General features: G+C 41.0%; 1 protein-coding gene across 4 annotated transcripts in view; it reads right to left on the bottom strand.

The window, feature by feature from the left end:
- The window catches only part of CHCHD3 (coiled-coil-helix-coiled-coil-helix domain containing 3), a 272,857-nt gene that overhangs the window by 71,657 nt on the left and 180,225 nt on the right, over positions 1–20,975 (bottom strand). For all 4 annotated transcript variants that reach the window (XM_042468794.1, XM_042468793.1, XM_042468795.1 and 1 more), the window contains one exon: positions 824–894. In XM_042468794.1, the coding sequence (XP_042324728.1) occupies positions 824–894 (71 nt within the window). The remainder of the gene's footprint in view (positions 1–823; positions 895–20,975) is intronic.

Below are 20,975 nucleotides of genomic sequence, written 5' to 3'. Positions count from 1 at the left end.
AGTTAAAGTTTCTACCATAAAAGCCATGAAATATGATGGATGATGCTTTCTTGCAAGAATTAGCAAAAGCGGGGGGGGGGGGGGGGGGCCAGAGCAAAGGTCAGAGTCATTTCAGCCCCCTAATTACTGGTTCTTCATTTAACCCTCCAGAGGAATAACGGAGAGGATTTAACTCAGCCTTCACCATTACAGGGAAAATTAAATTGTTGATTTAGGTATTTTCCAAGCTGGACCCAGAAGAGACAACAGATTCTTCTAAAATGGTTAAAATCCAATTGCAGCCATATTGTCTACAGCACTTTCAAAATTAAAAACACTGAACAATAAATAACATTAAAGACAGGCCTGATTCTGGACTTACAGTTGAAGGTAAGAGGTCTCAGAATGAAAGAAAAACAGGATATCAATGAAAGGAAAGATATCCTATTATTATTATTATTATTATTTTAAAAAAGCACAATTCATGCTCAAGCCCCCCACATTTTAATAATGGTGATCCAAGAGACTCCCACACACAAAAACACTCTGATACATATCTCTTAATATGTCAATATGTATAGGCTAGGAGTATGTCAATGCATTGAATTTCAATGCTATGCCCAGTACAGTCCATAGCTCACCTGACTTGCAACTTTTGTAAAACGCCCTTCCTTGCACGAGCAATGTTTGTAACTTGTTTTATTTCAGTTTTCACTTTCCTAGTACTGAATCATAAGACTAAGGGGAAAAAAACTGCATTCATACAAAATTACATTCATGGTCTTTAACAAAAAAAGAAAGAAAGAAAGACAAGAGAAAAGGAAAGGAAAGGCAAAGGTCTTACTTGAATTTGGCATCTACTTCATCGACAGCTTTTTGGTACTGCTCTGTGGTGACTTTGTAGAACTGTGCGCTCTGGAAAAAATGAGGAAATAATTCAGTGTGAATGGATTATACCAAATGATACCAAATGATAAAACATTTTTAGGGTGGAGTTTAGCATATCTTGATGCCACCCCTCTAGAAACATCAACAACCCAAAATTGCTTGCATTGCAAGCCCAAATACAAGCAGTACGTGACATTTCCAGCTATGTTTGCTTTAATTAGTTATAAACTTTACAACCACATAGTAGATGATCGTTTTCTACACAACCATATCTTCACCCTATCTATTCCAAGCCTGTTTTTCTCTTGCCAGTAGGTTTCTGTGCCATTTCTCATCTTCCTACCTTTTCCTCGTGGCCACTTCCGTCTTTTGCTTGCTTTCGGGGCTCACTGATTTTGTCTGTGTTGTGGCTCTTCTGCAGTCTGCTATCGGGCTCCCCTCCACCCTTAGTACCCATGACTTTTAAGCCCATGCATTTCCTTGTTTCCAGTTTCAACTCCACAATCTTCCTCTGGGCTTTGTGACATCACAATGCTCCAGCTAGTGGCAGGAGCAAATGCTCACAATAACTGGCATTGATAGTGCAGCCCATGGTTAGAGCGCATGTGAAATTCTGTGAAGAATCATGCCACCTCAACATTAGGAAGACCTTCCTGACAGTAAGAGCTGTCCAACAGTGGAACACACTCCCTTGGAGAATGGTGGCGTCTCCTTCTTTGGAGGTTTTTAAACAGAGGCTCTTGAGGTCTCTTCCAACTATGATTCTATGAGCATCTCCTTTAGTTTAATTTCAACTCATCCCTCTGCTAGTCAGGATCCTAAATTAGTATCCATGGATAAACCCAGTCTAAATTCAAAAATAAAATCTCTTTAAATGTTCATTGTTTTCCTTTTGGATACCTCAGTGACTTTACCACACTTGTTGTTGTCTGCCTTCAAGTCATTTCTGACTTATGGCGACCCTATTATGGGGTTTTCTGGACAAGATTTGTTCAGGGGAGGTTTGCCATTGCCTTCCCTTAAGGCTGAGAGAGTGTGATTTGTCCAAGGTCACCCAGTGGGTTTCATGGTTGAGCTGGGAACTAAACCCTGGTTGTAGTCATAGTCTAACACTCAAACCACTATACCATTTTTGCCACATATATATAAAAATGAGAAAGGTGGTGTACTTATTAAAATGAAGATGGTTGAATAACAGCAGAACAGGTCTTCAGAAATCCATAATTATAGATAAAATAACTAACTTAAATTCACAAGCCATTGACAAAAAAATAATTTAATATTTCACAGACGTTCTCATAATAGTGTAATGCAATGTATTTTATATTTCATTTGCATTTTATGCTGTATGATATTCTACACTTTTCGAAAATGATTTTCTACATTATGCTGTGCCATTTCTTTTATACTGTATTTTTAATTCATCATGACATATGTCATAATTGGTTTCTGTTGCTCTTTAGCGAAAATAAAGTATCAATCAATCCATATATAGGTTTACTCAGAAACACACCCAACTCAATGGAGAATTGCAAATTCCACTTGAAAAGAACTTAAGTTAAAAATCAAAACTCTATGCAGATTTACATTCGTTTTCTCAATGGTCTATGTTCAGGAACAGTGAGCCAATCAAGAATCAAGAATCGTGGTCAGATCATCCAGCTAGGCAAAACATTATAAATCATATAGTCTAGTCTAGATGTTCTTGTAAGATAAAATGTCATCCCAGATTGGTTCAGGGGCGGTGTAAGCAATAAATGACTGTACTGTGTCAAAACTACATTCAGACAGCACACATTTAACCACCATACATGGAAGGAGTCATCATGGGTTTCTGTCCCATGAAAGCACCCTTCCATTCAAGGATAGCAACAGAACATGCAATGTATTAAGGCTGGAAGATGATAAGAGAAGTGGACATGATGAAGATAAGTAGGAGAAGTCTCATCAGAAACATCAGGACTATGGATAACTCCTTGAAGGTACTACTGACTCAAGCTCTTCCTTCTAAAGGTAAAGGTTTACCTTTGACACGACTGTCAAGTTGTGCTCAACTGTAGGCGCCATGCTCATCCCCATTACTTAGCTGAAGGAACCAGCACTGTCAAAGACAACCCCATGATAATATGGCTAGCATGACTGCACAGAATGCTGTTACCTTCCCACCAAAGTGATACCTATTTATCTACTTGCATTTTACATGCTTTCTAACTGCTAGGTTGGCAGACGCTGGGACTAGTGACAGTAGCTTACTCCATCACATGCACTTGGGTCTTGAACTGCCGACCTGCCAACCTTGCGAACGTCAGTCTTAACTGCTGAACCACTGGTTCCTCCTAGTAAGCAATAAAAGAATACTTCCCAGCCAGAGGATTGAAGCCACAGGAAGCCTGACATGAACCTGTATTGTAACTAGCTGAGCATCCCTGGAGTTGCTGGCTGAGTTTTTTTTAAAAAGGATCTTGCCTGAATCTGGCATCTTTCTGGAAGGCTGTCTTCTGAAAATGATGGGAGTGTCCTCTGGCTGAAGATGTAAGAAAAGGTATAAGAGCCTCATCCTGAAGTCCTTCTCTGAGTCTTCCTGCAAGTATTTCAGGTCTCCATGGTCAGGGAAATGACATAAACCAAGAACGCACTCCTTCCTATCTCCCAGAGAACTATGTGCAACGGCTCTTCCATCAACTCAACCCTTCTTAAATTTCAAGGGCAAATAATATTGCAGCCTTAAGCAGAAAGATTTTTTCCCTACATCCTGAAATGTTACAGCTTCCCTATGGGGCAAAGCAGCATTCTCAGACAACAGTCTACAAATGCAGTGACATTTTTATGATTAAATAATATCTCTGGTAATTTGTTTAAATATATGAAACCGTTTTTATGACTCTGTTATACTGTTAGTATTGGAACGAAGGCATATTGCTATGGAGGGGTTCCAAAATCCACAAAACGCACAGATTCTGAGGATGTTCCACTCTAGTCACTCAACAGGATGGATTGGGAAGGAGTTTTCGCAGACCCTCCCAACTGTCTGTGCTTTGGAAAGAGGGCATGTCTGGCTTATCAGAACAACTAAATTAAAAAGGATCAGGACAAAACAATGCATTATGCCTCTTAACTCGTGTCTTGAAAATCAGGCTGTTGCTTCTCCTTTCCAATGTAGAATCAAAGGGATCCAACATCCTAGTAGATTTTTTTTAATTTTTCCACTGCCTGGCAGTCATCTCCCGCTATAAAAGACCCCCGGCGTTTTCTGCCTTAAATACAGAACATCAGTTGGAGGAGAAGTATGAAAGGGACCATGAAAATTGTTCATGTAGTTTCTGCTCTCAGGTTGGTGTGCATAAGATTTGAGGGAAGGTAACAATTACGATGTTGGTCATAGTGAGGCCTGGAAACTGGGTGCTGTTTTGCCCTCTACTGCAATTAGGCTGTTTACTTAAAACAAGGAATGGATGTGTAAATGTAGATACCAACCACTAATGACCAATCATACTATTTTGATATATAGGTTGCCCAAAGAAAGAGAGCTGTAACAGAGTGTTTCTGGCTTTGCAGTTATTAAAATAAGACCTCAACATTATATATCATCATGTCTAATACTTGTGTATGGTACACACAACTTACAACTGACACACTTGGTGCTCAAACCCTTGCTTTCATTTTATTAGGTGGGATCATTTTTAGGCTAAAACATCTTTAAACAGATTTGGCCCTATATAAATAATTCATGGGTCCTCTACTTCACGCTGTATTTTTTATTCCCTTACTAAACCATCCTTTTCACCAAACTATTGTATTCAGAATCCTTTGCACTTCTTTAGCACCTTTGCTGGTGCTTAAATGCCTTCAAGTACATTCAACAACCCTTATAGTAATACTGTAAAGAAGGCAAGCGATTCCTATACTACATATTAAATCAAGGATGGAGAGAATATTCGAAAACCCTTGAGAATTCTCTTCAAGCCCCTTTCTCATTTCTACCCAACTCATTTCCACCATTCTCCTGACCCTCTCTCCTGGGGAAGAGTAGCCAACCTAGCTTGCGCACCAATGGCTAGACACTGAAAGATCACCCTCTTCTTCCATCTGCTCCCCATCCCTCCAGCCAAGCACAGAACCACAGTATCAAATGGCCAAGAAGACAGAAGGCAGCAGAGGGAAACAAGTAAAGAGGATTTCCCATGACCAGCTATGACCGTGAACAATGGGAAAGATTAAATCTTTTATAGTGCTATTAACCGTGTTTGTTTTCATTTTTGTAAACTGCCTTGAGTTCCAATATAGGGGAAAGGTGGGTTATATTAGAACCACAGTTTTCAGGTTAAGGGAAATAACAGTCCTCTTATAGTCTGCACTGGTGGGACCTCATCGGGAGGACTCTGTTCAGTTCTGGGCACCTCATTTTAAAAAGGAAATAGACAAATTGAAGCAGGTTCAGAGAAGGGCAATAAATAAATAAAAGGTATGAAGAAGAATATATATGAGGAAAGACTGAGGGAATTGGGCCTGTTTAGCTTGGTGAAGTGAAAACTGAGAGGTGACAGGAATGCACTCTTTAAATACCTAAAGGACTGTCACAGAGAGGAAGGTATATATGTCTTCTCTGCTGCCCCAGAGATAGGACCAGGTCTAATGGTTTTAAGTTACAGAAGGGTAGATTTTGATTGAACATTAGAAGGAACTTCTTCACGGTAAAAGCAGTTTGGTAATTTGGTAATGGAATCAATGACCTAGACATCTTCAAAAAGAGGCTGGACAGCTATCTGGAGGCTTAGACTAGGAAGAGTTCCTGCACTGAGCTGGGAGTTGGGCTCAATTGCCTTTGGAGTTCCTTCCAATTCTATGGTTCTATAAAGGAAAGAAGAAACAACAACGATGATGATGATGACGACAACAACAACATGTTAAGCAATGTAAATTATTTCTGCAACGATGAGGAAGATGAGTCATTGTACAGGATGCATTCTGGAAGCATCCCCCAGTTTTCTGATGTTGTAATCCCTCTCTAGGTCAGCAATATTTCTTCAGTTGAGAATTGTCTTTTGGGTCAGCAGCGAGAAGTTTTTGCCTCGTAATGTCACAAAGCCTCTAAAGCAGATCAAAATCATCCCTGCATGATGGCAAAAAGGTCACAGCTAAACCATCTCTGTCTACGTGTCCCAAATTGGACCAGAAGACAGGCAACATTACACAAAGTTCCCTTGCTCTTGTCTAAGAGGTGATGAAGCCTATTTCACCAGTGACTGAAGGGAGAAGGCTCCATCTGGAAAGGTAAAAGGACAGATATTTAATCAACCGAGTCTGTGTCTTAAGCTTTCCCAGGCTATTCAGAATTCGCAAGGGATCTATAAAAATCATTGGAAAAAACATTAAGCTGAAAAGAAGAGTAAAATTGTGTTCTGGTGCCTCATACCTTTTACACAAATTATAATAAATTGGGTAACAGATATCACAGTCAAAAGGGCACACGAAGATTAGGAAAAACACGGCGGTTTCTCAACTCTGGGCTTTTTTTCACAACCCAAGCCTAATAATTCATTTGTCTGCAGACTGAAGTTCCAAGCATGGTGACTTTAGGTGTAGTTTATTTTTTAATAAATCATTGCTGGCCGGTAAGAAAATGAAAATGAAATCCTCTTCACACCAATGACCCCTTTTGCATTTAGCAATCTTGCTCATCCAATGACAGTCACATCCAGATTCCTCAGATACAGATGAAATCAATAGGGATGTGATTAGACAAGCAGACGGACGGCAATGCGCTCACGGACAGGTCACCATTTGAGATGATGAATGGTCCTCTATCAACCAACAGTCCCCTCTGATGCTAACATTTACTATAATCTTATTTGGGCAGCGATTTATCTTTCTGCTGCCTGATCAATAAAGATGAACACAACAGTTGTAAGGATCGATTGCAATTTTTTATCATTTTAAAGCATGAAGGCACATTTCTGACACAAAGGCAATATTCTTAGCGTACTTGTTCGGCTTTTCTTGCTTGCTTTTTAAAATCTGCCATTTGAGCGATCAGCTGAGTTGCTACACATGTTGAGAGGCTTTAATCTGACTGCAGACTATTAAGCAGGCATTTATCAACTTAGATTCAGTTTAGCATGACTTTCAATTGTCATCGTTTTCACTTGGAAGTGTGCCTACATGAGCACAAAGAAAGAAACATATGTAACAGACCAAGGCATTTTTTTTTACCTAACCATCTCCTCATTTTTGAAGATGAAATCTGAAACGAGGTAAACATTACCCAGAAATAATCATGACTGTTTGAATGGGCTGCCAATTAGAAATTATATTACTGTACTGTCTTCTAATGTACTAGCAGAGAAATTGCTTTTTCCTTCCAGCTTGTTAATTGAAACTGTCCCTTGGTATGACAATAAATTATGGGAACACAACCGTGTTCAGTCGGGTTGTTGGTATCAAGGACTCTGCTCTGAAACCCATTCCTAACTCAATGAAATGGGGGGAGGGATTGTTATTTCCATTTATTAATTCTAAAAACAGAACTCAGTATGCAAGGAATTCCAGAAGTGGGACATCTAAGTATGTAATGTTTTGAGTGTTGGACTAAGACTTCGGGAGACCAGGGTTCAAATCCCTGCTCAGCCATGGAAACTCACTCTGTGAACTTGACCAAGTCACACTCTCTCAGAAGAAAAAAATGGCAAACTCTCTCTAAACAAATCTTGCCAAGAAAATCCTGTGACAGAGTTCCTCTCCGTTGGAAATTACTTGAAGGCACACAAAAACAGTAATCTTTAAGTATATAGTTTATCAATGCATCATCTCTCTGCACAGTACTGACTTCTTTAGAGTAAGTTAAAGTGCCATACTTGTTGTCTCGGAGAGATCCTTTGCCAGGACACACACACGAAGAGAAACTGGTGCTCTGCAGTAGTCATGTGGTACATTTACTTTGGCTCTTCAGCGAAAACCTATCTGATATGGGACACCATACTAGCAGCATTTGTATAGCCTCTTGCCTCACAGAAGCACACAATCCCACCACAACAGAAAGGTAGTGCCATGGTAGGCAACACAGCAATAGACTATGTGTAATTGGTCTTTTGAAATCACCTTGGGTATGTTGTGCTGAAAGCCAGTTTTGTACTATCCCAGATTGTAGATGTGTACTTTGCATGATGAGTTACCGGTGTCCAAAGTATGGCACAGTGTGAATTAGACCAGTAATATGAAGTCAAAGGCTTTCATGGCTGGCATCCATGGTTTTTTGTGGGGTTTTCGGGCTATGTGGCCATGTTTCTAGAAGATTTTCTTCCTGACGTTTTGCCAGCATCGGTGGCTGGCATCTTCAGAAAATCTGAATCTTTCTCTGAAGATGCCAGCCACAGATGCTGGTGAAACATCAGGAAGAAAATCTTCTAGAACATGGCCACATAGCCCGAAAAAACCACAAAAAACCAGACCAGTAATACTCAAAGTAGTGGTCCCTGGACCAATGCCAGTCCCAGAGCCATTGGCTTCCAGTCCCTGGTGAGTCTCCAAAAGAAAGAAAAAAATGTAGCCAATATGGTGCCAGTCGCTAGCACATTGGAGGACAAAACTGCCAGTTGCCCACATCAGAGAGTCTGAGAAGCAATGAATTAAACTAGATTTTGGTGAAATGAAGAGGAAACTGCCCATGGCCCAATTCCTAATCTACCTTTGCATTGTAGGAATCACCACAAAACTGAACTATGTAGGTCTTCTTATTTGCAGGGAAGAATTTGTGTGTGGGGGGGGGGGACCCATCCCTTACAGTTGCTGCAGTTTTGTTTATGCCTTATAAATACAAGCATAAGCCAATTTTATAGCAATTTTCATCTTATAGTACATTACAAAATTGTATGTTGACACAATAAAGGCAAAACTAATGAGGGAAATGTGATGCATGCAGCTATTGCAAATGCCTTTTGCAGTGGAATATTAAATCCATGTTTCTTCTACATGAGCTGGAAGGATGTTGTGCGACAGCAACAGATTAAATAAACTACTCTCTTTCATCTTGTTGGGACTTGAAAATGGAACAATTCCAGGACCTGGAACATGTGGGGCATCGGACAAGGCCTTCCTCAGGCTCACATCCATGATTAATCTCTGGCCAAAGCACTAGAAGAGAACTCCACAAAATCAGAAAGGAGTATGTTTTAACATCTAGAGGTCACAGTGAAGTATATGCTACTCTTTTGTTGTTGTGTGCCTTCAAGTCTTTTTTGACTTATGGAGACTCTAGCACAGGGTTTTCTTGGCAAGTTTTTTCAGAGAGGGTTTGCCATTGCCATCCTCGGAAGCTGAGAGAGTGTGGCTTGGCCAAGGTCACCCAGTGGGTTTCATGGCTCAGCAAGAATTTGAACCTTGGTCTCCAGAGTCATAGTCCAACCCTTAAACCACTATGCCATGCTGGCTCTCTTAACCTCCAATAAAAACTTTAGATCAAGTGTGCCTGAGAAAAGAGACTAACTATAATGACAGAAGTTCTTAAGTCATTACCTGAAACCTCTCTTATCTAGCCATAATTTTTCTTCTCCTGCTACTTTTCTTCTTCTCTTATGGCCATCACCTTGGTGAGTTCCAACACATTTTTCTTCTACCTGTTTCAAGAGCATTACTCCCAGATACATTACACTATTCCAATAAGTCAACACTGGTTCATGCTCAACTACTTGTTTGTACTCAAATAATGCTTTATATGCAAGTGGAGTCCACTTTTTCAAGATGAGGAAAGGTATAGTTAAAACAATATGTGGGGAACCCCAGTACCATTTAGTTTCTAGTATGGAATAAGAGCTTTGGAAATTTGTGTTTGGTATAAAACTCCTAGGAATCCAGTATGTCCAATAACAAGAGTAAGGGGGGGGGGACTTTTCCAAACTCTGTGTGGCATATAGGGTCAGGGGAAAAGAAACACTTTTTAAAAAACAGTATTTGGGGTTCAAACCGGGGTGTTTGGATCTGTAACACTTTATTTGTATCTGTGAAATTCAGTGGCTATTCCAATAAAAAGCATGAAGCCTTTTCCCACAGAGTTTAAGGAGGGGTGTTTGGTTTTTTTTTTTTGGGGGGGGGGGGTTCATAAAAAGCCCAGCTCCTGCAAATCATGCATGGCCAGATCACATTCTGTTTGACTGGAACAAGGAGTATTTTAACCTTGTTGACTATCCCTGATATCTAGGAATCCAGGTTCAAGGTTGAATCTAGAACCAGAGCCAAACTGAAACCTGTCATTTCAGGAGGAGTGTAAACTCTTCTAGAACAGATTGAATCTCCATTCCTTGACCTGCCTTTCAACTGAGCAACAGCATTTCTACCTTTTCTTGATCAAGTTTTAAGTCGCTCCCTCTCGAACAGTCCATTCCTCTGTATAAGGAAGGATCTTCTGCACATCCCATGTAAGCCACACTCTCCCCACCATAATCCATACTAGCTTTAAACAAAAATCTTTCCCATGATTTTTGGGGTAACATTCTGTTTCCAGGATGTGAACACTCTAAGAACTATGTCCAAGCCCACCACTCGAGCAGAAGCAACTAATTTCCCCCCCAAACAGCCCTTATAATACTTCTGCAATCCCTCTGAAAAGGTACTGATGCTTCACTTCACCACTAGAACAGTCACTGGCTAATATCTAGAGATGCTGAAGAAAATTAAAATCTTTAATCCAAGCACACACTTATTTCACAAGCCCTGCAGCAATTTCACTCAGCTGTCTAATCTGCATGCAATCGAAGCACATTTTGTTAATACAATCTTCTCATTCTTCAGCTCATGCTCACCTGCACAACAATATTGAAACATCCAACAGAAGATAGGATACCTAGCCAAAGGCAGCTTTAGTTATACCTTTTTTCTTCCTCGGTGCCCTGCGTCTGTGATACCAATATTACAAGATCCATTCTTACTGAGTTACTAATAAGTGCGATTCTTCAATACTGTGAGGGTTCTCTGCCACATTGCATTGCTTTGAGAAAGCTCTAGATACTTAATTGGCAAGTAAGAACTTTGCGTTGTTCCCTCTCCAATAACACCAGCAAACTTTGTGTGGTTCCTCCTCCCATAACACGGGCGCACCAGACTGTGAACGCACATTAGCAACAATGGCAAATCCATAACAATGCCAGGAATTTGCTCAATTCTCTCCCATAGGACACCAGCTGATTATGTACATTTAAAACCTATTTTTTCAAAAATAGGAGCTCACATCTGGGGGTGATTTATCCACTGATGAACATTACTGCATACAGAATAAGCCTCCAATATACCAAAAATTTGCTTCATTCACTGGACTTTCTCAAATCAAGAGGGGCTCTATTATTCATGTTGCCAACCACATAGCATATCAGGGCACCCAAGGCATATAGTTCTAACATAGCAACACCCTATCCTGGCAACTTAATTCAGAAACCTTGGCCAACAATAGTTTGGAAGGATGTATGGTGTTCGCTGTTTTAGTCACAGTGCAGGATTCAAGGCAAACTGAAATGTAGAAGAGGGTGGCACAGTACAGCAGGGCCTCTCTGGAAGTCTCTAGGACTGGCAATTAATCTTTTAAATAATTTTCACCCACCCACCCACATTGTTTAACATTAGAAATATCCATTCCCCCCAAAAAAGCAAAAGTAGATTCTAGCCAGTTCCAGATTATTATTTTTGTCTTTCGGTGTTTGGGGCAGTCAGAAAACCAGCCCTTAGAACTGGTGTACTTGCCCACTCTGGTCTACAGTCATGGCTAACAAGAGTATTTTTCCCTGAGATGTTCACAAGGACTGTGCAGACCATTCTGATTCTGTCTGCTGTACAGCTATACTAATGAACGGTTAGAATCAACGGTCTGCAATAAGCCTGAGGGCAGGGAACCATCCAATTAAAAAGATTGTATGTACAGCGCTGTGTACATTTACAGCGCTTTATAAATAAAGGTTAATAATAATAATAATAATCTCATGCTCTGAAGATGCCAGCCACAGATGCTGGCGAAACGTCAGGAAGAAAATTTTCTAGAACATGGCCACGTAGTCCGAAAAACCCACAAAAAAATCCCATCTCAGGCTTGTTTGTGCTTAGTGAAGAGGAAAAGATATGGCAAAGTACAGAGTGTGGGATGACAGCATCAAGAAGGGATTGAAACTTGTGACTCCAGTCTCCACAACCAAAGCTTCTCCTGAACTTCTGTGACCCACTCTGCTGTTAGCCGATGGGCACTGCTTCAAGGGCAGCCTTCTCAAAACCTATGCAAATATTTCATATCTCTTTTTGTCCACTCTATCTGACATCTATCTCTAAGAACTGATGCCAGAGCTACCTGGCTTAAATTCACATCAGACTCCCTCTCCTACCTTTCTGGCTCAAGAATCCCTGCTCTCTGTTTCAGAGCTCTCATGTTTTCTTTCTTCACTACTCAACCGTCACTTATATCTAGGCTTCTTTCATGCTTTGTCTTCATTTCTCTGATTGCCTTCTAAATAAAAGAAAACCCCTTAATCTTTATGGCAGCTTCCTATTCAGTATTCAGTATGATTTCTTCACTCAGCTACTCAATTATCTCCCCCTCCCTGCTCAAGCTTTCCTTCAGCTTCCATTGTCACTTTATCCACCCAATAATTTCCAGGCTTACCTGTTTACTGTAATTCATCCCAAATCATCTCTGCTCTCTCTTATACATCTTTTCTCCCCCGCATCATCTCCCTGTGAAGCTAGTATTGCCATTCATGCTCTTTTTCTGAGTACTGAAAACCCACAAACTCCCAGGAGTACATGATCAGAAATGTGCCATGCACATATATCTCAGCTATGGAGCTATCTTATAAACTGCAGTTACCAAGAAAATTTCAAACGAAACATAGGAAGCCCATAGATCCCTGAAATGTTTAAACCAAAGGAAGAGGACCACAAGAATGGCAAAGTTCCCTAGAGTCACAGAGTTGGAAGGGGCCCATTGGCCACTGGGTCCAACCCCTGATCAGTGCAGAAACTCCAGCTAGAGTATCCCCAACAGGTAGCTGTCTGGCCCTTTTTTGAAGATGTGTTCTGTCATTCAGTTCCACATCTTCCTATAGCTGCAGATATTAGGATCTGGGAAAGGTTTAGGTAAAGGTAGAGGTAGTCCCTTGACATGAATGTCTAGTCGTAACCAACTGTAGGGGGCAGTGCTCATCTCCGCTTCTAAACCAAAGAGCCAGAGTTGTCCAAGGACTGCTCTGGTGGCCATGTGGCAAACATGACTGCACCAAACACTGTAATCTTCCCACTGAGAAATGGTACCTATCTATCTACTTGCATTTGCAGGTTTTCGAACTGCTAGGTTGGCAAAAGCTGGGACTACTGATAGGAGCTCACCCTTTCATGCAGCTCTTGGGCCTTGAACTGTTAACCTTCTGATCCTCCAATCATCAGAATTAGCATCTTAACCACTAAGCCACTCCATTTAGCCAGGGCTTATTTCATTAATATCATTAAAAAGGGCAACAGTAAATGTGCCATAAAAAATAAAGGTCTGACTGGTTCGAGGCAGGTAGGTAGGTGGAACTGTCTTGTACTAATGGTTTATCAGAACCAATCCACCTTGCTTGGCAGAAGCTTTCCACCCTGACACGTAATCTGATATATTTTCAACTGAGTCTTCTTGAATGCTGTAGATGTAGAATCATAGTTGGAAGGGAACAGTACAGTACAGTACAGTACAGTTTATTATTGGAAGGGTCCCATTGGCCTTCCATCTGCTTCTGGGCCCAGGCATGATGGACCTGTGCCTGCCTCATTTTCCTTCTTTCCAAGACCAGGGCAGTAGCAGCGAGGATAGAGGGAGGGCCTTTCATCTGTTTAGGCATATTCGAATATACAGTGGGCCCTTGTTATACGCTGAGGTTTGGTTCCAAGATCCCCCATGGATTACAAAATCCATGCATGCTCCATTCCCATTAAATATAATGGCATAGCAAAATGGTATCCCTTATAAAAATGGAAAATCAAGGTTTGATATTTGAAATTTATACTTTTTTTTAACGTTTTCAAACCGTGGATGCTTGAATCTGTGTTTAAAAATTTGTGTATAATAAGGGCCGACTGTATATAGTTTTACAGAATGTCCCTTGAACTCTGAACAGCAAGGAGAAGCTAAATCAGGAGGAGTTATCTTAGATGGGTCTACGGCTCAATTGATTGCACCTGGGACCCTCCAAATGCTCCACGACTTGCCAAAAATGCCCTCTACAAGACCCAAGAATTATCTGGAAGTCCACTTAGGGCTAGGGGAAAAAAATTGGTGTCTTTAAATGTTGAACGCTGGAGAAGTTGCTGTATAGGTGGATTTCAGGAGAGGTAATTTACCCTTTTTTTGCCAGTGAGTCTGCAGCAGGTGACAGCCACAAAACCACAAGGCCACACTTTGCCCATCCTAAACTAATTAAACAAAACCACAGACACAGAGCTCTTTATGTGGTTCTTGTTTCACAAATCCTTTTTCGTATTCTAATTTGAATAATCTATTTTATTTTAGGGTGTAGAACAACCCAGGAAAAATGTCCATGAATTTAAGAATGTCACACTTAAATGGGAACTAATGAAGAATAATGACTGAAGAAGTCTGTAAACCCAAGGATGACTCAAAAGGAAGGGTTTATGTAGGAGATGCAATATAAAACTATATCATAAAGGTCCAAATACATTCATCGCTTATTTATCCACTACATTTTTTAAAAAAATAGCATTTAATTTTCTTTCTCAAATTCACAGCAAGAACTTGCCCAAGTTGCATTTGAATCCAACAAGAAACACCTCTACATATGGAGATGTTCACAAGAGAGAGAAGAGTTTGTAGATCTATTTCTGCCACTTAGTATGGCATGTGAAATGAACATATTCAGAATCCCATAACAATTTATTCTCTAGAAGAACAGAAGAACAGATTATCTTTTCCAAAATAAAGCAATCAGCATCATAACTGCTAAGCTTTCCCAAACAGTCTTGCATGGAAGAAAATCTAGGATGATCAGAAAATTACCAAGTTTAAGAGGTCCTCTCTGAATAAATGGATGCTTGGCCTGGTTTTGATATTCACTTACTCGGGATTTTATCAATGTTTTTAACATGTTTATTAATCCACTGGATATTCAAACAAAAAAAAACTTATTAGGGAGGATTTCAACAGATGGTAAGAGGGAAATAATGTTTTTTTGGTTTGTTTTTAACTGGTTTTATTATTGTTGTGAACCACTATGATCTATGGAATAGCGGTATATAAATAATTTTTATTATTATTTTATTAAAAGTGTGCTACTCACAGAGATGCAGCTGAGTTACACCAGGACCTATCCAAATTAAGCAGAGCTCCAAAGGCCCTTATGACACAACAGGACTTTTCATCTGAGCGGAGGCCAACTAGGCTATTGGTGCTTTCCCAAATCCCTCGAAGGTCTTGCAGCACACCTACTGCATTTAAAGTGGAGCTTTCAGGATGCAAAATGGAATACCAACTGTCTCATGAGAAGTATGATGTGGGAGGCAGAGAGAGAGAGTGAATGAATGCAGGTTGAGCCTTCTTTATCCAGAATTCCCAAATCCAAATACTCCAAAATTCAAAACTGTCCACATGGGTGGCTGAAAAGTAACACCATTGCTTTCTGGTGGTCCAGCGTAAAGAAACTTTATTTCATGCATAAAATTATTATAAATATTGTGCATAAAATTATTTTCAGGCTATGTGTATAAAATGTATATGAAACATAAATGAATTTCACATTTCAACTTGGGTGCCATCTCCAAGATCCAAAATCCAAAACACTAATGGTCCCAAGCATTTCAGATAAAAGATGCTCAACCTGTATTGGTTCTTCTTTAGCAAGAAGGCTAGAAAAAGCAGTCAGTGCCTTAAGAGGATGCTCTTATTCTTCCTGGTAAGTTACAGATCCTCGCTGTAATGATGTATTGTTTATCACATTTGGAATCCTCCCTGGGCAGCATACACAGGCATTTTTAAAAAATCATCCTTATACAGTAATAAGCTTATGAGACAGATTACGCTGAGAGAGAGGATGAGCATAAAGTTTTCCAGTAAAGTTTATGGTTAAGTAGCAAGAGAGGAGTGAGGATGTTGAGAAGAGATAACACCAGCCCCTAACAATAACTCATGCTTCCAACAAGAAATTACATCACATTTTCAGAGTAGCATTTTTGGTGCTCCCTGAAAATCTCTGCTTTGGGAGCAGAACTGCAAGACATCAAGGCTTAGGCAGTTTTCTTCATCTCTGGCACATGGATAAAGCCATCTGAAAGCTCTCTGATGGCAGATGGTTGAAGCAAGAGGTCTCCCAGAACAATGGCAGAAAAGGTGAGGACAGAATGCCTTGTTGGTTCCAACTTCCTTCGCATTTGATGGCCAGTGCCATCTGGAGTATCATTTTGCTGCAGCTTGTGTGTGTCTAGGAACCTATGAAGAAGTAATACCATGGGAATATATGGTACACAATAACAAAGGGTTAAGTTCAGATTATTTGGTGGAAAGGTTGTGAATCAAGATTTCAAAAGTGGCAGGGGAGTCACTATTCATTTCAAAAGGCATGATTATCTTCCCATATTTCAAAGGAAAGGCCTTTTGAAAGATCTGGCATGGAAATATGCATCTGAATAGAGGCATATTGAAAAGCCCGAGCTTTCAGGTATAATGGTTCTCAGTCAGAACGCTTGATATGCCGCATGACTTGATTCCCTGTGGCACATTTTAACACCGCCAAGCACACCATCAGACCTGCATTATCACCCCTGCCCAGCCTACAGAAACTGATGGCTCATTAAATTTCTTCTCCTTCTCCCCGTTTGCAGTCCTCCTGTAACTATAGCAAGCTCCCCATAAATATACTGGGGAAGCTTTATTCCTTTTGCACAGATAATCTTATCTGAAGCCAACATTAAAAAGCGAGAAAATAAAAAAGAGCCTGAGATCTTTAATTCCACATAAGTGGATAAAGCAGGAAAGGAGGTTACTATGAATCTTATGGGTTGTTAAAATATTGGTGTAACATTCTCCTGTGCTGAATGTGGAAACACAAACCAATACCCCACACTTACCACTTTCTTTTCTTAACTGTCTTTATTGATTATAGATGCTACATAAATTTACTCTCTCCCCCAAAAACAATTCATCCTAGATCTACACAGCTAGATCTACACAGGTGTGAAAGCCATTTTGTGTCTCAATTTCTGTAGGCAACACTCCCAACCAATGCAACATTGCACCTTTCAGAGAACACAAAGAATGCTGGATCCCCAGTGGGATCATCATCAAGCAGAAAGATACATCAGGGGTCTTCTTAGTCTAATCTCGTGGTAATGAAGGAAATCTGGAGCTAAAGCAACCCTGATTTGTCACCCTCCACTTACTGCATGACTAAAATTAAGGAAAGAATCTACAGATTTCAGCTGGCACAACATAATAAATTATCTCTGTCTGATCTCCACAAGGACCTTTTTTACAGTAAAAACAGCTAGGCAATGAAATCAATTACTTAGAGAGCTGGTGGGATCTCTTTCTTCGTGTGTCTTCAAAAAGAGGATGGACAGCTATCTGTTGGGGAAGGTCTAGCTGGAGTCGGAAGTTAAATTTGGTGTACCCCTGGAGGCAGCCACTGAGAAGGCCCTCTCTCATGTTCCCACAAGATGCACCTGTGAGCAGTGGTGCCAACAAGCCTTGAAGATATTCCCTGGAATGTTTTACCAAAATCCCCAGAATTCCCCAATATTTACCGGAATATTCAGTCAAAATCCCTGGAAAGAAATTAGTTAAATTCCCTGGATTCTGGGGAACTCCCTGGAAATTGGCAACAGGCTGTGAGGGCAGAGGGACAAAGAGAAGGGCATCCTTTCCAGTAACTCAAAATGACAGCCTAGTGACATAGTGTGGCTCCCTGGAACTTCAGAGGAGCCAAAAATGGCCTCCAAGCTCTACATCATGTCAATCCATCCATAATGTCTATAAACATGGGATAAAAGCTAGTTGCTTCTTCTGCCAACCAAATACCATTTGTATTTTCCACTTCTCCTCCTGCAGCCCTCCATCCCCATCTATTCTGGGAAATTTTCAGGGCAATAAGAAAGGCACAGAGTGGATGAGAGGATGTAGAAGGTCCATAGTAATGGCATGTGTTTGTCTTTGCAATATTGGATGTAGCCTGTACTTCTTTAACTGATGAGGCTACAAAGTTTTACAAATGCTGTATCAAAGAAGCAATCATATTTTAGACTTCAATCTTCACTGAGGCTGTCAGAGAAGATGCCTGGCAACCCACCTGTAAGGTGATGTGGGTCTCAACTGTGGCAACCAAATTCCAGTTGTTTATTCTCAATGCCATCATGGCAGCTTGCCAGAAGAGGGAGCCACAGGCAGGTACAGCTTGCCAGGGGCTGAAAGCTGCTGGATATAAGTGGGGAAGCTTCAGGTGCCTTGGAAAGATGACCAGGGAACCAAGCATGCAGCACTTTGCAGTTTCTCTTCTTTACTCTGAACAGTTCCTTTCTTTGTTATGAACCAGACTCCTAGGAGACAACCTGCCTCCTGGCTGCCCAGTGCTAGCCTCACAAGCACTGATTCATCTACAACCTGCTCTCCACTGACACCTGATGTGATTTGGTCCATCTTTTCCCCTTTCTCATCTGCTTTCCTTTGACTGTGATTCTGGCTTCTGTCCCCTGGAACTGCTATGTCTTCCTGGTGAAGGGTCTGGAAACCATGCCTTATGAGGAAAGACTTAGAGAGCTGGGAATGTTTTGCTTGGAAAAGAGACAGTTAAGGGGTGATATGATAGCCTTGTTTAAGTATTTGAAGGGGTGTCATATTGAAGAGGGAGCAAGGTTGTTTTATGCTGTTTCAAAGAATAGATCATCGAACAATGGACGCAAGCTCCAGAAAAAGAGATTCCACCTTAACATTAGGAGGAACTTTCTGACAGTAAGAGGTGTTCGACAGTGGAACACACTCCCTCGGAGCATGGTGGGGTCTTCTTCCTTGGAGGTCTTTAAACAGAGGCTTGAGGGCCATCTGTCAGGGATGTTTTGATTGTGATTTCCTGCATGGCAGGGGGCTGAACTGGATGGCCCTTGTGGCCTCTTCCAACTCGATGATTCTATGATTCCTCCTTCATGACTATGATCCTGCCAGATGTTAGGAACTTCCACAGTCAATGTCTATGATTTGGGTTGTGGTACCTTTGTGGAATTAAATGTACCCAGGAATAAAAAAACAAAACAAAACACTGGCTAACTGTTTTCATCAACAGATTTGTAGTAGAAGAATGCAGTACAAGTAGGAGGTGACTGGACCATTTCTCAGACTTCATTCTCCTGGGTCATCATGAGGAGGGAGCAAACTTGTTTTCTGCTGCTCCAGAGACTAGGACCCGGAGCAATGGATGCAAGCTGCAGGAAAAGAGATTCCACCTCAACATTAGGAGGAATTTCCTGACAGTAAGGGCTGTTCGACAGTGGAACACACTTCCTAGGAGTGTAGTGGAGTCTCCCTCCTTGGAGGTCTTCAAACAGAGGCTGGATGGCCATCTGTCAACGATGCTTTGATCTGGATTTCCTGCATGGCAGGGGGTTGGACTGGACGGCCCTTGCGGTCTCTTCCAACTCTATGATTCTATGATTCTATGATTCTATGAAAGTCAGAGCTTTATCTGCATGCTAAATTCCTAGACTGAGGATAAACTAGTTCTGTTACCATTTCTTTATACAGACTTGTGTCTGTGTTCAAGAGCAACAGTATGTGGTGACAAGATGCAACACATGTGCTAACTTAAGATCCAGGTGGCATTTTTAGTTCCTACTAGATGAAAGGGTTTATTATAGACTCATCACGACTAATTCACCCAGAGTTATTTCTAGGATTTCACTTACTAGCCCCACCCCAATAGAGAGAGCGGGTGGGGAGGAGCGGTGAACCAGCAAAAACATCAAACGAGAAAGACTATCTCCAAATCACAGCTTACTGTTCAGTGAACCTGGAAGAGATACCGACAAAACTCTATCAGTTGCCAGAGACACATGGCTCTTTCTTCCAGCTTTCCCTCTGCAGTTCCCCATGGCTGGCAAAAAGACCTCTGCTCAAGTTGAGACCAAGTTATTAAGAAATGGTTTGTCGTCTTAGATTGGATTGATCATTTGTTTCCCAAATTCCTTTTCCCATCATTTACTCATTATACGCCTCCTCCTGATGGGAGAGGACATTTATTAGCTCCTGCATTTATTGCGCCGGCAAACGGAAACACTCTGGCGGCAGCATTTCCTGAGGGCTGACTCATTTATCTACTGGATAAGAGACTGAAGTTTTCTAAGGGGCAGAAAAATTAAAATATCACTCAGAATGACAGCAGAGAAAATGAGAGTCTATATGCGGATGAGAAAGATGTTTGAGCTTTCAGTTTACAAGGCTATTGACTAAAGAGAGTTGGGAAATTGCACAGAGAGAACACCCCATGCATAATATCCTCACAAGTGATAAATGAAAATGTTGAGGGCCACTTCCCAAAGGTGAAGCATGTTAGGCAAAATCCAGAAGCTGAACCAGAGAGTTTCTTGTCTGGAAAAGCAGGGTCATTACCCTTGCCACACCTTGTTGTTGTTGTGCGCTTTCAAGCTGTTTTCAATTTATACCACCTCCAAGACAAACCCATCATGGGGTTTTCTGGGGCTGAGAGTGTGTAACTTGCTGAACATCACAGAATCATACAGTTTGAAGAGGCCATAAGGGCCATCCAGTTCAACCCCCTGCTGTGCAGGAACTCTCAGTCAAAGCATCCCCGACAGATGGCCATCCAGCCTCTATTTAAAGACCTCCAAGGAATGACCTACCGGAGGAGATCCATCACATAACATCTCTTGAGGCCTTTAAAAAAGCCATCAAGATGGATCTCTTCCGGCAGGCATTCCCAGACTAATACATGGGCCCTCTCCACTGTCCCACAACTATGCCTTCTTTGACTCACCCTTAAACTGCCTCATTGCAATGGGGATTAAATTTTACTGTAATCGTTATTGTGATTTTAATAACTGATTTTTATGCTATTGTATTTTAAATTGTGGATTAAGGATTGTGTTATTATTTT

Source organism: Sceloporus undulatus, chromosome 5 (assembly GCF_019175285.1).
Source record: "Sceloporus undulatus isolate JIND9_A2432 ecotype Alabama chromosome 5, SceUnd_v1.1, whole genome shotgun sequence".
Classification (NCBI taxonomy): domain Eukaryota; kingdom Metazoa; phylum Chordata; class Lepidosauria; order Squamata; family Phrynosomatidae; genus Sceloporus; species Sceloporus undulatus.
This window is presented reverse-complemented; position numbering and strand designations above follow the sequence as displayed.